We start from the raw sequence: 16,059 nt of genomic DNA on the forward strand, positions 1-16,059 counted from the left end.
TTTATAGCTTTATTTTAAATGCAGAGCATTTAAATGCTGGATTACACAAAAATATATGAGTTCAGACTTTTAAGAATGCAGTAAGTGCAGCTAATATTAAATAAACTGCACTGCAGCTGTAAAGATCCTTCATCGAGGAAAACATTGTTTCAGCCTGAAAACTAGTCTGACCAGGATGGCAAGTCTGGAGGGACATACTAATTTAATCCTGGTTTATTAAACAGAATTGGCTTGAAATTGAATTGAAAACAGGTCTGACAGATTTATGAGGAAAACCTGGTTTAAACTGTTTTCTGAAACACCCACCAGGTTAGCCACAATAACACGAAGATACAATATAATAATGACAATTCATATAAAACTACAGACGCACACACAAAAAACTATTTTATTGAAAATTTCCCAATCCAATGTACGTTGCAGAATGGATCAGGCATCTGAGTGTAACAACACAAAATAGACAAACAAGGCTGTTGAGACAAAGAACTGTTTCCATGGCACTGCATCAGGAGGCTCCTGCTCCTAAAAGAACAATCAAATGCAGGCGTATCCATTATTAGTTTCCCTTCCTTGTACCTTTGTACAATTCACCCTTGTGACTGTAATACACATCTGTACTCCTTCATCTGACAGGATTGTAGGCACAAGACACTTCTATATGTTGTGAAATTCATTTTTAAGGCAAGGAACACCAAACCAAACTCAGTCTGACCTCATCACATTACCAACTTTCTTACCCTCCCTCTCCTTGGACAGTAACATTCAGAAGAAGAGCATAACTTGTCAGAACTATTAGATCACAAGCATGAACCATCAGTTATTCTCTCTGTAATATCTAAACATCCTTTTTCATTCACGTTTCTATCACCATATACACTATTACTCATTAGCAAACCTTCCCTGCTCCTAACTCTAGATACTTCTTTTTTGCTCATAGGAACTGCCTGAATAACAATAATAAAAAATAAAAATATCAACCTAGCTTCAAAATAGACCACATATCTGATCTGATCACAAAAGAAGCATCTTGGGTGAAGGACACTACAACTCCGGGTTTGAAAAGGAAGGACTGTTCTTTCAGAGAGCAGTGTCTTCAGAGCCAAAAATCTTGGTGGCGATGGCCTGGCAGTCAGCAACAGAGGCTTTTCCATCAAAATCTGCCGGCAGGATGTCTTCATCGAATTCCTTGAAGTAGTTATCCAGCTCGTCGCCATGAACAAAGACCTGAGGAAAGATGCAACATGATCAGAGAGAAAACTGCCAGAAAAAAACCCACACTTAAAGGGTTAACAGCTACTGTCCGTACCCTCTCCAGCAGTTTGCTCTTCATGAAGGGTTTGACCACGTTGTACGTGGTGGTGAAGTACCAGGGCTGGTGAGTGACGTGGACCGCCTTGAAACGGGCAGGGAAGGAGTCCTGCGGGAGAACACACACAAAAGACAGCGGAAGATTTGAGAGCTCACAGTTCTGAGGTTCCACGCCAAGAAATTCTCAGCTTTCCTTTCGAGTCTGATCTGACCTGCAGCATGTCCACCATCTTCTTCAGCTCAGCCGGCTTGATTCCTGAGGCATGCTGCATGGTGAAGCCCTTGAAATTCTCAATCAGGACAAAGCCGTTGATCTGGGTCTCTTCATTCTCTAGCAACTTCTCCAGGATCACACAGTATGCCCTCAAGATCTGTGACAAACATACACACTTAGTGACTTGTTTTTTTTTGTTTTGTTTAAGAGTAAGAAAGAGTAACAGCACTAAAATTTCCAACCCCATGCTTAACAGTTGGCAAATTGGAGTTATAAGTACTAACTTGGTAAAGGGCCCAAATTGAACTGAAATTGAATAAACATAGGCAATTTTTTTAAATGTCTGTTTATATTCTCTTCTTTTTGCTTTTGCATCCATCTGAATATCAAAGACGGTTGCTTTACAGCTACCTCGTCGAATGTGATCTCCTCCAGGTCCCAGTTCTCGATGTTGAAGAGCAGGACCACGCGGCCGTACTTGTCTCTGCTGGGCAGAACCACAGGGTAGCCCGCCTCAATGGTGCTGCGGACCGCCTCAGGGGTCAGGTTCTCAAACAGCTCAGGATACTCCTTCCTGAAGCGCACATAACCTAGAACAAGGGTCTGCGGTTAGGATCAGTATTTTTTTTTCAGCATTGTTCAATGAGGGGGGCCGACGCAGTTCTACATCCAAGGTTGAAATGCAATGCAATTTTATTTTGGACAATTATATTCCTTTTAAAAATATAAAAAGTTATATATGTTAAAAGTTAAAAAGTTAAATATGAAAACCTGTACATCACCACTGAAAGATTAACTCTTACAGCTCTCTTAATGGTTCACAAAGTGCATAACTGCTCAGTGCAGGTTGTTGATGTGCCAAACACAATGACTCCACTGTCTTGGTGCATCTACAGTGCTGCGCTGAGCCTGTTCATACTGAGGGGCCAATTACCCCACAGTAAATGTGTGTGCATGTGAGAAAGCCTATCTGCATGTGCACGTTGTGTGTCTGTGTGTGTGCGTGTGTGTGCGTGCATGCATGTATTGAGCAAGTGCCAATTAACCCTACAGAACAAGTTCACATTTCCATCACATTCCCCTCTCACACTAATAGGTTCTCCTACTATATTCATAAATGTGTGTGAGGACCAAATATTCAAATAACAGTAGAAAGCTTTCGTGGTTCAGGGCAGGGATGCATTTGAGTTATGGCTGAGCTTATGTCCAGTATCGGGTTTTAGAGTGTTAGATCACAGCTTGAGATTATTGACTTTATTCAGTATAAATATGACTGTGTGTGGTTACAGTGGGGATAATACTTTAGGCTAGATTTTGTGGTTGGGAAAATAGCATTTCACTCTACATTTTTGGTCACTGAGAAGATTGAAAAATAAAGTAAAGAAGGATAAAAATGTTTGTGCACACACAAACATTAAGCAAGTCAAATTCATGGCCTCTTCTCACAGGAGTGTCAGGACTGCTCTGCTTTTTCATCTCCTCTCCTCTCCCAGATCAACACAATCAGCCGAGGCGTTGTGAAGTTCCCAGCAGAGCACTGTGGGTTCACAAGAAAAAGTAAATTTGCTGTCCCATTTGGACACAAAGGAGGGCTTTGTCAGGGGAAACTCAGAAGCATCTCAAAGCCCCCAATTAATGAACATATGCCTCCCTGTCTCAGGATTCATGCAAACGAGGGGCACAAAAGGGGTCTCACGCTCCATTACCGAAGGTATTGGAAAATTTCTGCAGAGACTGAACCAAAAACAAACGGATGCCAAAATAATATGAGCAAAAAAAAAAATTACTTTTGATAATATATACAATGGGGGTCTACAAGTCTGAGACCACTTTCCCGTTCTGAATGTCAGAACTGAAACAGAGGTCACTGGTATGCAGCTGCATGGATTAACAGGTGGTTACTTACCTTTCATGAGCTCGTGGGCTCTGACCACATCAAACTTGCGGGCTCTGAGGAAGCGCAGCAGCAGAGAGTCAGGTTTGTCCCCGAAGCGCTCCAGCACCAGTTTGGCCAGGTCGTCTCCCTCGGCTGCCCTCTCCTTCATCATGGCCTGCAGGTCCTTCAGCGATGATGCCCGCCTCTCATCCGTCTCATTCAGCTCATCCTTCGCCTTGACGAAAACAGAAATACGTGAAAAGCAGATGCTCTGTGTCAAAATGATGCCATTAAACAGGGCCAAACGCAATAGGTGGATATTGATTTAATATTCAGATATGCAACTCATCTGTACATGCTACTATCCAGTTATTATTTTCTTTACCTTTTGCACAGTGTGGCCTGGTAGTTTCTGGCACAGCCCAAACACCGGTCCATGGTCCCTCACTGTCAAATGCTCCAGCTTGGACCGCATGGCCTGCTCCTCCTCTGACACCATACGGAAAGATCCAGTCTGCACAAAGATAAATGTAAAAGATTTTGAAAAGAAAAAGTTCAAACTGGCATATACAGGATTATCTATCACCAGATTTTCCACTAGTTTTTTGGGGTCTCTCTTTAAAATCTATTTTACATGCTTTACTGCTTGATTACTTGCATGGCAGCTCAACACAGTGACTTTTAAGTGTTTTTGTATCGCAAATGCTCACACAGATCCACCACACACGCATCTGAGAACCTACAACCAATCTGAGCCAGAGCAGACCCCAAACGATGCACACCAGTGAACGGCTGGTTAATCTGCTTCACATGATTACAGAAAGAACTTCTAAAGCCACTTCTTAAAAACAGCTTAAGGGTCCATCCCAGCGTCCAGCATCTAGTGGCAATAACAACAGCATTAAGCAGCATCACGCACTGACAGTCAAACCTCCAAGAGCTGATGCTTTAAACCCAGGCCCAAGGTATTTAACCACCAAACTAAGGCCAGACAAAGTGACACTTGAGTACTTTCTTTGAATTGTTGCAAAGTAATTAAACTTACAGCAGCCATGGTTGCAGCGTCTCTCAGCAGCTTCACCAACACTGTGAAGAAAGACGGATTGGTACAAACAAGACATGAACACATCAAACCGTGAAGACTTTCTTTCAAAATCGTCAGCTGGTGTTGCAGGATGTTTGGCTCAGTGAAGTCCAAATGTTGAGAATGGAGAAAGGTTTCTTTAGTCATCAGCGGAGCAGACATCATCTCATATAACAGGTAACAAAAACAGCTCTACACTCCCAGAAAACTGGATCAGCCTAATCTGTATTCCCTTTATAGCTTTAAAGAATAAATGCCTGGTGATACATAGATAGATAGTTAAAAAACATTTGCTGCTGCTCTGAAGATATTTCCAGAAACGACTCTGTTAATCATGTGGATGAAAATAAATTTTGCTTTTGCTATTTGCTGCAAACTTTTTTAACCTGTTTCTCAAGTTGTGACTCTATTTCCTTAAACAGGCAGCAAGAAATGACATGTCATTGCTATTTTTGTGGAACTAATATAATGTGCATTTCTATGAATATGCAAAAACATCAATAACAGGCGCAACTTTAGTTAAAATCTTTTTACTGTGAGGAAACAGATTGTATTTAGGTTCAGATAGACTATGAGCACTTTGAAATAACTTTCACTTTCACTGAATGGAATCATACTGTAATCAAAAAACAGACCTACATTAACAGGACATGGTTTATTGAAAGTACACACAGTATTACTGATAAAGAAATCTCAAGCATTCTTCAACCAAAATTAAAACATTTAAAAAACAGATATAATCAAATAATGCTAGTTTAGTATGATATGAAGTCATATACTCATGCAGATATTAGTTGATTTAGAGTCATTCCTAGTAAGTAGTATTCCTGTAACCAAGAATCATGACACAGAGGCCCCACAGCTCCACTATAGCAAAACTGTTAGTTAGTGAGTAAGACTTGACACCAATTACATATGAAAGCTCAAATACAGAACATTAACACAATGAACAAAACACACAGTGTATGGGCACTGAACTCACACACTTAACAACACATTCATTCATTAGAGTGAATATCAGGTATTATCTGGTATTCAGCATCCAATGAAAATCTCACCTGTTTTATTTTAGTAATGACTTGTATCATCTTTATTTCCAGATCTATCTAGGGATTATTTTAACTGAAGATCTGAGCAGTCTTACCTTAAGCAGACGGGATGAGAGAAGTAGACGGAGTGGCAGAGGAGACAACAGGAGGAGAGAGGACCGAGAGGGGAGGAGTTACTGAAAACGTCACTCAGAGTAGGATTAAAATGACACAGTGGATTACAACGAGTGGCTAATCTACATAATGCAAACTGTGAAGTTGGGGGAGCTGGGATGGAGGAAGAGAGGTGTATGGCACCTGGACTATCACTCTGGTCCTTTCTGAAAACACAAGAAAATTAGATAAAATAAATTGACAGAAATATTAATTGAAAACAAAAACATTTTCGAAAACACATCAACACATCAGAAAACACAAAATTTCAGAAAATGCATTAACAAACCAGAAGACAGCAACATTTAAGCAAACACTTTAACAAAGCTGAAACTACTTTGTTCATGTGTTTCATCCAGTGTTGTTTTGTTTTGTGCCTCTGGGCTACCGTACTTTGGACTGATGGTCAATCGTGAACGCCACTGCTGAAGATTTGTCCACATTATATAATTGCAACATCAACAGCAGAGAACTGAGCAATCCACAACATATAAACACATAATAAACACAAAAATGTGTATTTTAATTGCACTTTCATCTCTCATAAGTTTATTTTGAATGTAAACAAACACAACTGCATCTGGAGGAGAAACTAAGGTATAAGAGGATAGGTTTTTATGTAATTTTTTTCATTTTTTATTTCAGCTCCACTCACAGTATGTTTGGTATTTACCTCTTAAACCTCACATATTGTATGAAATTGAAGAATTAATCACTGCAGTCTCTTGCATCCCTCTCTTCTCCTGTGTCCTGCCTGGCATGGCTGCTGTTCAGACTGGATGTTAACCCAGCACACGTGACATAAAAGGTTGGATTTGCCTGTGAAAATGTCATGAGAGAGACGACCACCTGTGAAGGAGAACACTTACACTTTCAGCTCCACATTACACATTCCTCACCTCACATTCTTTAAAATCCTCATGTGAGGGAACCTCTTGTTTTGGGTCCCAGATTATGGATTACTTATCCATGATCGCACGACATCAGACAACTTGCCTCTTACGTCTTATTTCCCTTTAGTTTTTGAAGCTTGATGGAGATTTTATCATGTATTTATTTCCATCTTCCTTGACTTCCTTGAATAGTCTTACATGTCAGTCACTTGCAGAAACGTACATTTTAAGCCACACTTATGTCCTGGGTCTATGGATGGCAATGTCAGTTGTTCAGTTCATATTTAATCATCAGTTGGATGGACTGCAATTATTTTCAGAGAGTCATGGTCCCCAGAGGATGAATCATACTGACTTTGCAGAGTCACTGACTTTTCTTCTTGCAACTCTTGAGGGTTTACATTTATGGTTTTGAGTGAAATATCTCATCACAGATTGCCAGACATTGGTCCAGACATTCATGTTCACTTCAGGATGAATTGTAACAACACTGACGATCCCTTGAATTTTCATCTTGTACCATCATCAGGTCAAAACTTAAGTTTGTCCAGCACTTTGATTTATGACATTTTCATCAGCCTCAGCTATCAGCTACTTTATATTTAGTGTTAATTAGCAAATGTTAGCATGCTAACACTCCAAAGATGGTGAACATGGTAAACATCAGTAAGTTACAGCTGACGTTAGCAGTTAGCACAAAGAACCACTTTCAGTCTGATTTCACATTTTCTGTATTGTCCTGTTCCTCTTTTTATACTTAATCTCACTTTGGCTTTACCTATTAGCACTTGTCTATGTCCAATTGGATTTCTACTTTTGATTAGTTCAATTCAATTCTATTCAATTTTATTTGTGTAGCGCCAAATCATAATATAAATTATCTCATGGCACTCTGTATTAGTTTAGATATGGACATGTTTTCATTGAGATTTGCACATTTTATTTTTCTTCTGCATATTGATATTTCTAGTTTTTTAACCACATCTTCCTTATATTAGGAAACCTCTTGCAAAACTGATGGCATGAGGCTTCTCAGCCATCGTTTATCATAAAGTATTTAGTCAAAGGTAACAGAATATGCTGTTATATTCTTGAGGATGTTGTCATTCATCCAAGACTGATGACGACAGGCATTTTAAGAGAATGGTTCAACATCAATGTGTATATTAACTTTCTTGTTTAGAGGTAGATGAAATTGATGCCACTTTCATATTTGTCATTTAACTGTGAAGCTACAGACAGGAGACAGTTACCTCAGCATAAAGACTGGAATCAGGGGAAACAGGTAAAAAAACAAAAAAGCTACTGACAACCTGCAGTTTATAGAGGGAGCTTTCAAGAGAATTCTTTACGCTATAATAGAAAAATCAACTCAGCTGAATTCTACATTAGTCAAACAATTGTTTATGCAGTTGAACATTTTTAAATGATCAACCATGGCTTGAATATTTTCCTCTTCCCTCACGACATTGTGCACCCCCAGAATAAGGCAAGCCACTGCAGCATAAAAAAGCAGGCCTTATGTAGGCTTACAACAGAGCAAAGAGCGCTGATAGAAGAGGTTAATGAGCTGCGGCTGAACAGAGGAAGCGTCCATCCCACACTAAAGCCCGATGCTCTGCTGGGTCTCCCTTCTCCACACACTGAGGCCTCTGTCATCCAGAACTGGCAGACTTACTGTACTCTGCTATTGTTCCTTTATCAGTTCCTCTCATTAGTGGATGCTTATGAATAACCTCCTATTCCCTTGCAGACACAACCAGGGGTTAACAATGCCTCCATGTACCACATCAGACATGGCTATACAAGTGGTTTTGTCTTTGGTATCAAGTTAATTTCTTTGATGTGAAGGCATTCCTGCCAGTTATGTCACCCTGCGAGCCAACAAATAGGCCTGTATGAAATTCCTCCACATTACTGTTGTGCTGTTTGGACGTATACATCAGTTATTACAGTATTACAACTGCTGTTTTTAACTTGTGTCAGACAATTTCAAGTCTGAAGACAACAACGACTAATAGAGACTTAAAATCACAGGAATGTTTTACAAGACAAATAGGTTTTTTTTTCACAGTGGACATTTTGACTTGTCTCAGTGGGAAAAGCACAGATGTTACTGATTAACTTTAACAGAGATTTTTCCCCAGTTCCCAGTGTCCCAGTACAACATGTAAGTATGAAACTGAATTATCATGCACAATAGCAGCACCCTGAAACTGAAGTCACTAAACAAACTTTAGAAATCACTGATTTTATCATTTAGACACCTGCATTTTCTCTACAGTGATATATCAAAATGTCCTCTCTGCCAAAGGATAATTAATCCAAAGGCTTTTAATCATTAAGAAACCTTGTGAAATGGCTTTATTTGTAATTCTAAACCTGCATCACTGGAGAATAGTCTTAAAACCAACAAACTATCAATCAGAGGATCAATGCTCCCATCTAGTGGCTCCAGTAATCTGCTGCCTCTTTGCCCAAATGGCATCAAAACCTCCAGAAACCTGGCAAATTCAGCAAACATTCAGTTCCAGTTAATATTGTATTTAATTTAATTCAATTCAATTTAATTCTTTGGACTAGAATTGGAGGAAGAGAAAGTAAAATCTGTCAAATATGGTGTACTAAAACTAACAATAAGCTTTCTGGCACCAACACATTGGCATCAATATGTTTTAACAAAGGAGGATGACACCACATTTTATTCTCAGTGTGCCTTTGTAAATGACACTAAAATAAATAAATAAATAAATAGAAAAATAAAATCCAAAATTTCATTTGCTTTCATTTGATTTTGTACAGTATATTTCCATTCAGGATTGATTTATCCATTAAGTAAGTTGTAATTAAGCAAGTTAAAGTAATTTTTGTAACATGTACTTTGTTTATATTCAAATTATATCACTTAGTATCTTTTAAACACCTATTAATATACAGTATGTTTATTATTAAATAAACATTTGTTTAACATAAATGAAAGGGTAAGAGTAATTTGAGTAAATTGAAGTTAAAGTATGTCAACATTAAGTATAAGAAAGTGTATTCTATTTTTATTATTATTATTACTATATGTTCTCTTCAGGTTCAAAAATTCTTTATTATTCCACCGTTTTTTGATTTGTGTCTCCTTCAACATAAAAACTATCAACATAAAAAACTAACACCAAACGTCACCATGTATGTCTGCAGCATTATTATTATTATTATTATTATTATTCTATAAATCCTGACGATGATTATAGGCTTGGAAACTTTTGCACACAATGAACATGTGGCCAGAAAACTCCTTTGTTCTTTATTATTATCAAGTTTACACAACAGACAACAAAGTTGCCTCTCGCATGAGATAAATGATCATAAGGCACAAAATAACAAGTGTAGGTCTACTTGCAAAATGACAGTTAATGTTTTTGTACGTAAATGACTTATACACATTACAATGCACAGTTTGGTAGCGGTAGTGAAAGAAATTCAGTTCCTTTTTTGGGGTAAATTGTACCATCAGTCTTTGTCAGATACCCTTTAATGAAAATAAAAAAAAATGGCAATAATGCGCACATCTGCATAAAATATGATGGCATGTTTGAATTGGCATTAGTAAAACTGTTTTTCATGACTAAAAAAACCCACACATGCCAACTTCCTGCTATTTGTTCTACTCAGGAAACAATCTGACCATCACATGACAGATTTAAACAGGACGTGTGACTAAACAGAGACTATAATTACACACAGACACTCGATGAGCTTTTGTGGATTCAATGCAAATACTATATATTATTATTATTATTATTACACTTTTTTTTAAATTGTGTGCATCGTGAAAAATAGTTTTGGACCTCGCCCCACCCTGTGGTTCAAAATACACTGAATTAATGTAACCAATGTGCTGGAGGGTTTGATTATTGGACACAAATACAGGTTTGTGCAGGAGTAATATACTATAAAGGTTTACAGAATCAGTTCTTTATCTTGCACATCTCTCTGACCTGATACTTAAAGCTATTCTTGTATCTTGTATTTGTCCCAATTTAAAATAGAGGAACACAAAGTACTTTACATAAACAAGAAGCATTTTTTTCTATCAATGGACAAACAGTCTAGTCCAGTCAGACTGAAGTGAAAAACAGACTGGACTAAACTAGGACAAAGGTCAGCACAGTGTAAATAACAGTGATCAGCTTTTTTAAATAGTAAGTTGTTAAAACTCAATTACATTTTGTCCAAGCTCATATCCTAGCTCATTTGTTGAGATGGTTCTTTTCTGGAAAAATACAAAAAGAATAAAAAGAAATCCCATGTATTTTCTCATCATTGCCACTCTTTTTTTTTTTTTTTGTACATACACCCTTTTGAGGCATCAGGGAGTCTATTTGCATTTACATTACTTTGATGGACCATGTATAACATGTTGATTGTTTAAAAGCATACTGGAAACTACATTTAAAAGCGTTGCACTAAAATGCCAGTATTTATAAGAACATACCATATGAGATACCTCAACAAAAGTGAAGGCACAAACAGTGTTTTTTGGAAACAAGAGGCTGTTGCATTCCCAGTTTGAATTTGCTTAAGAAAATGTAAACATTAAATATCTGGAGGTACTGATATACTGTCATGTTTGGATTAATTACAAGGTATCATATACATACAACATGGCCCTTTGTTTCCAGGGGTTTCCTCAATAGTGTCAAAGGTCAGAGACGGTGGTTTTGTTTGCAGGTCCTAACCATGTTTCAAAACATGGGCAGTGATAAAGGAGGGCACTCTTTTCCATGTGTAACAAACTTAGCAGTAAGTGGTTCCTCTTTACATAAAATCCTCTTTAAAAGAAATTATATATACATAAATCAGCCAGACACCTATATTGTATATTGAAAGCAATAAAACACCAACATCTGTTGTCATGCACCCTTTGAAAATAAAAACTCCAGAGTTGGATTTAACAGTGCATCAGTAAACCTACCTCTTCTTTTCTAGTATAGACAATTTATCTCTCTGTACAGAGGTCACTCATGAAATTGTGGGAGCTGCAGTAGTTGGCACAAAGTGTCCAGACCACGTTCTGACAGCGCTCAGCCCAAAAACGTCAGAGCTGCCATGATGCTGAAGCCCAGCAGGATGAAGATCACCTTGAGAAGCTGCTTCCCGGGGGAGTTCAGCTCGTGTGGGAGGATCTCCAGGAAGGTGATGTAAACAAACGTCCCTGCAGCGAGCCCCTCCAGGACGGCCTGAATTAGTGCTCCGGCTTCTAGCTGAGCCTCCATCACACTGATGCCGATAGCGATGCCTAAAGGCGACATCAAGGCGAACACTCCGATGTAAGCAGCCAACCATAATGGACGAACTGCGCTCTGGACCAGCTTGACAGACAGGCTGAACACTATGATGCTCTTGTGGACAAGTATGGCGATGCAGATCTCTAATACCTGAAGACCAGAAAGAGATTTTACGGTTATTTCTTCCTCTTATAAATAACAACAAGAACAATAGTAAATGTTGATGACTTTGTAGATAAAGCTTGGTTGAGTTTTAGTGGGTAAATAAGACAAAGTCCTGATTTCTCAGGTGTCCTGAATTAACCAAAAGCAGATATTCATGACTGGTTATTTTATCCATTAACAGTCTCATCTTATATATTGATATTAAAATATGAAATATTCTTAGATTTAATTGAGGAATTATCATATGTGACATGAGGGTTTACACTATATGGGCAACTTCCACAGTTTTGGCAATTAACATGGACTCACAGACTGACGTTGTGGATTTAATTAACACCAAACAGATCCTGTGTGGTCAGATGTTCTATGTTGGTTACAGCTCTGTCCAGCAGGGTGCTCCTCACCACCTCAAACTTCATCCAACAATGAGTGTGCATTAACCACATCCTGAGCACACTTCTGCATCACTGTGGCTGGGTGAGAAGTTTAAACACAGCAGCTCAGCAAAACCAAGCTGGCGTTAAGTTACTCTATAAGGTGACTCCTCTTTGTCTAATTCATCATTCGTTCCTTTTTTCTAATGCATATTACTCTTCTCTGACACCTTGTATTGTAATTTTGAATAATGTAGTTAAAATACTTCACCTAATTTGATGCCCCTTTGAAATTAGATCTTAATTACAAGAGGATTAATCCAATTTCTTTTTTTTATGTCATAATCAATTTATTCATTAAATCTAAAGCTTATATTTCTGAATAGTGAAGTAAATTTCCAGCTGAACACACACATAACACACAACTATATGTAGATGAAAAGTCCTGAGGGTTGAGCCTGCTTAGGCTGTCTTGTGACCAGCAGAAACAGATCTGACTTGTGTGGCAGTGAGATTCCTTTCCTGTCAAAGCGTCCTGCAGCTATAAACCTAAACCCCGCTTTCTTCTAGATATATGAGACTGCGGGGAATATGACTCCAACTTCCACTGAACAGCATTTTCCTGAGACACATGTTTACAAACTGCGTGACCTGCAAGAAACCATGAAGAGTCAGGGAGGTAACGTTAAATAAGAGTAGAGAGCTGAAGTGAAACCAGAATTTCCAGGTTCTGGCTCGCTTCATATATTCAGATAAGCCAGCAGTTTTTTGAAAAATGATCGTTATTTATCAAACATTTATGTTTTTAGCCACTTTCAATGAGCACCGTTTCCCATGAGCCCTTGATGGTCTCGGACTAAACATAACGGCTTGACAGATGAGTCCATGAACAAGTTGCAGTTACCTCAGACATGTCTGAAATGACAGCAGAGGACTCAACTCTGTAGTCGTTATTAGTCGCTATTAGATTAGAACTAAAAGACTGAAAAATAACTGAAGATGATGAGTGTTGGTGAGTTTTAGTGATATGGACAAAACCAAGTTACAATGGATAATTATCTGCGCTGCTTCGCTTGTAGTGTACATCAGTACTTCCTCTCTTCTTACCTTTGACTCAGTGTTCTGTAGTCCAATAGCAAGACCCTCAAAAACAGAATGGAGCGAAAGTGAGAGGAAGAGCATGAAGGAACGAAAGGGGGAGTGAGCCTGGAAGTCAACATGGACGTGGTGGCCGCTGCTCTCCAAATCAGGGCTTGTTCCATGGCCATGCCCGGGCCCGTTTCTGCTGTCCGGTATAAGAGGTGCTCTCTCCTCCTGAGCCCCTCCCATCTCCCGGCAGCTCAGGACAAGTTTCTCCAGTATGAGGACTGTGAAGAAGCCTGTAGCCATGATGAACTCTGGGAGAGGGAAGCTGGTCTGTTTAAGACCGATGTTGAGATTAAACAGTTTAGTAAAGTCAAGAATTAGTGAACAGAGACGATGAGATGTGCATGTTCCCCTGCTTTCTGACAATTCATACACCGAATGATTAAAAAAATACTGACAGATACATTTCCAATAAAATCAATTGTTAATTGCATCAAATTTTTCAGACCCTGACTTTGTCCAAATCAGTCCATATTTGGACGTACCTCTATCTTTCGAGCATCCAGCTCAGTGTTGATGTCAGACAGATAATCTGGAATGATGTCGAGCAGGCATGCCGCAAGGAAAACCCCGCCGGCAAAACAGCTGATCAGACTCAGAACGGTGCGGTGGGTTTCTGTGAGTGGAAAGATAAAATATGTCTTATGTTTCAACAATGGTAAAATTACAGATAAAATGCATTAACTGCAGAGTAAATAGAGCTTATTTTCCTCTTGTAGCCTCAGTAATGTGTTACTCTGATTTTGTGCAAAATCTATTAGTACATTATGATTCTCTGTGAATTAATAGACCATTTTACAAATTCATATTTGTTATTATCAGCTGGTTAAACAAAAGCCATTACTACTTAATTAGCCTGTCATTGAAGGCATTGATGGTGCATCTCAAACATGGCAAATCACTGCCTTTCCTGCCTTCCAAAGTTAAAATAATTTTGAGAGATCATGTGACACATCACGAGATGTCAAAATGACTCAACAGAGCACTCAAACACACACTGGTGTAATGGAGAGAGATGATACTTTCACTTCCATTTAAAAAAAAAAAAGGTCACTATCCTGACAGCCTGTGTTAAGAAGGCTTTAGGCTCCAGGCTTCATCCCCATCAGGTGACTCCAGTCAAGGGGCGAGAGGAGGGTTTAATAATGGTAGTAAAGAACTTACATTTCTAGGTTAACATAAATTACAGTAACAATGTAATTGTGCAAGATTAATTAACAGTGTCAGACATCAGACACCATGTGGAAATGTTCTATGAAAATGCAACATTTACGGAACAATTCTTAGTTTTTGATCATAATGGTGGTTGCCTTATTTAAAGATTAAAGATTGAAACCAACCCCATTACTAACCACTGTAATCACAGCAACTGTTATCACATCGTTAATAGTTTCTAAGTCACATGTGATAAAATCAGAGGATGTTTATTTCCTCTACACAGTTATCTACACCTAAATGAGATCATGTGATTCAGACAGACGGCTGGTGAAACCCCTGTCTGGTACCCGGTACAAAGACAGAATGTTCAACCAAACTTCATTTAAAATTCTGACAATTTAAGGGTGGCTTGTTCATCTGGAAAAGGGTAACACATCGTAGACTCGGCATGACAACTGTAAATTAATCAGTGACTTTCCTTTGTTTGTTCGGCACTGGTGCAATAAAGAAACAAGTAATCAAAACGAAGAAAATGTGTAATTTGTTCGCCATAATCCTCATTGTTAATCTAAAATCAGAGGCAACTTCAATGCCCACTAGTTTTAGAGACATGAATGTAACAGTGATATAAGCTATCTTTATAAACACCAACACTGTTATATAAGCGTTTACCAACCTGTCCCGTTTGTGTGTCTGAAGTATTTGATTCGAGCAGGGATAAATCCAAAGAGAAGAGTTAGGAGCAATAACCCGACCAGAGCTCCTATCTTCACCTGGAGGATGTATTCCATTTTGTAGCATAAACTGTCAGTTCGAGAGTGAGATTAAATGTCTAACTGTGCTATCATTACATTAACAATGAAGCTTAAAGAGGCTTGATAGCCGACACAAGACAAGAGTTTCACTGAGACTCACAGCCACCGTCATGTTGTTATTAGGAAAATAGGGTCTGCCTTTCATTACGGCGGCCGTGAAGGGTCAAACATAGTCTCTCGGTACCTCCGTACTAGCCCAATTATAATAGCAAAACATAAACAAATCGCCTTTTCATTAAGAAATGCATGGAAAAGGAAGTATAGTCTGTAATGCACTCTTAAATATGAGAATGATTTTATGATGTTATGTAAAGAGGTAGAGAGGAAGATGATGCTTAATTGATACTTTATAAGTATTTGATAAGAACAATTTTTGGGCTGCCAAGATGTAATAAAAATCCCTGTTTGTTAATAATATTATTCCACCGGCGGTTTTTGACAGTTTAATGGCAGTGTGAATAAAATTAGACACTTAATTGTATTTATACTTTATTTAGATACATTTTAAATTACCAGCAGATGGCACCCTTTCCACAAATTTATCG

The 16,059-nt window shown here is 38.5% G+C and overlaps 2 protein-coding genes across 3 annotated transcripts; both read right to left on the reverse strand.

Moving 5' to 3' along the window:
• Positions 1-370: 370 nt before the first annotated feature.
• On the reverse strand, positions 371-5,730 carry rlbp1a (retinaldehyde binding protein 1a). 2 transcript variants are annotated; one of them, XM_071489120.1, is made up of 8 exons: positions 5,627-5,730; positions 4,444-4,484; positions 3,784-3,912; positions 3,429-3,633; positions 1,934-2,112; positions 1,521-1,679; positions 1,307-1,417; positions 371-1,224 (listed from the first exon to the last, which is right to left on the reverse strand). In XM_071489120.1, exons 2-8 carry the CDS (start codon positions 4,450-4,452, stop codon positions 1,078-1,080), a joined length of 939 nt encoding a protein of 312 aa, XP_071345221.1. In that variant the 5' UTR covers positions 4,453-4,484; positions 5,627-5,730; the 3' UTR covers positions 371-1,077. The 2 variants fall into 2 exon arrangements, with proteins under 2 accessions (XP_071345221.1, XP_071345222.1); XM_071489121.1 differs by lacking the exon at positions 5,627-5,730 and adding an exon at positions 5,541-5,560.
• A 4,119-nt stretch (positions 5,731-9,849) lies between these two features.
• Positions 9,850-15,659, reverse strand: slc39a1 (solute carrier family 39 member 1). Its single transcript, XM_071489375.1, has 4 exons — positions 15,376-15,659; positions 14,027-14,157; positions 13,503-13,811; positions 9,850-12,006 (listed from the first exon to the last, which is right to left on the reverse strand). The coding sequence occupies exons 1-4, from the start codon at positions 15,488-15,490 to the stop codon at positions 11,653-11,655; spliced, it is 909 nt and encodes a 302-aa protein (XP_071345476.1). The 5' UTR covers positions 15,491-15,659; the 3' UTR covers positions 9,850-11,652.
• Between the last annotated feature and the right edge of the window lie 400 nt (positions 15,660-16,059).

Source organism: Trachinotus anak, unplaced genomic scaffold (assembly GCF_046630095.1).
Source record: "Trachinotus anak isolate AG129_WGS33_773 ecotype Australia unplaced genomic scaffold, CSIRO_AGI_Tana_v1 ptg000011l, whole genome shotgun sequence".
In the NCBI taxonomy this organism is placed as follows: domain Eukaryota; kingdom Metazoa; phylum Chordata; class Actinopteri; order Carangiformes; family Carangidae; genus Trachinotus; species Trachinotus anak.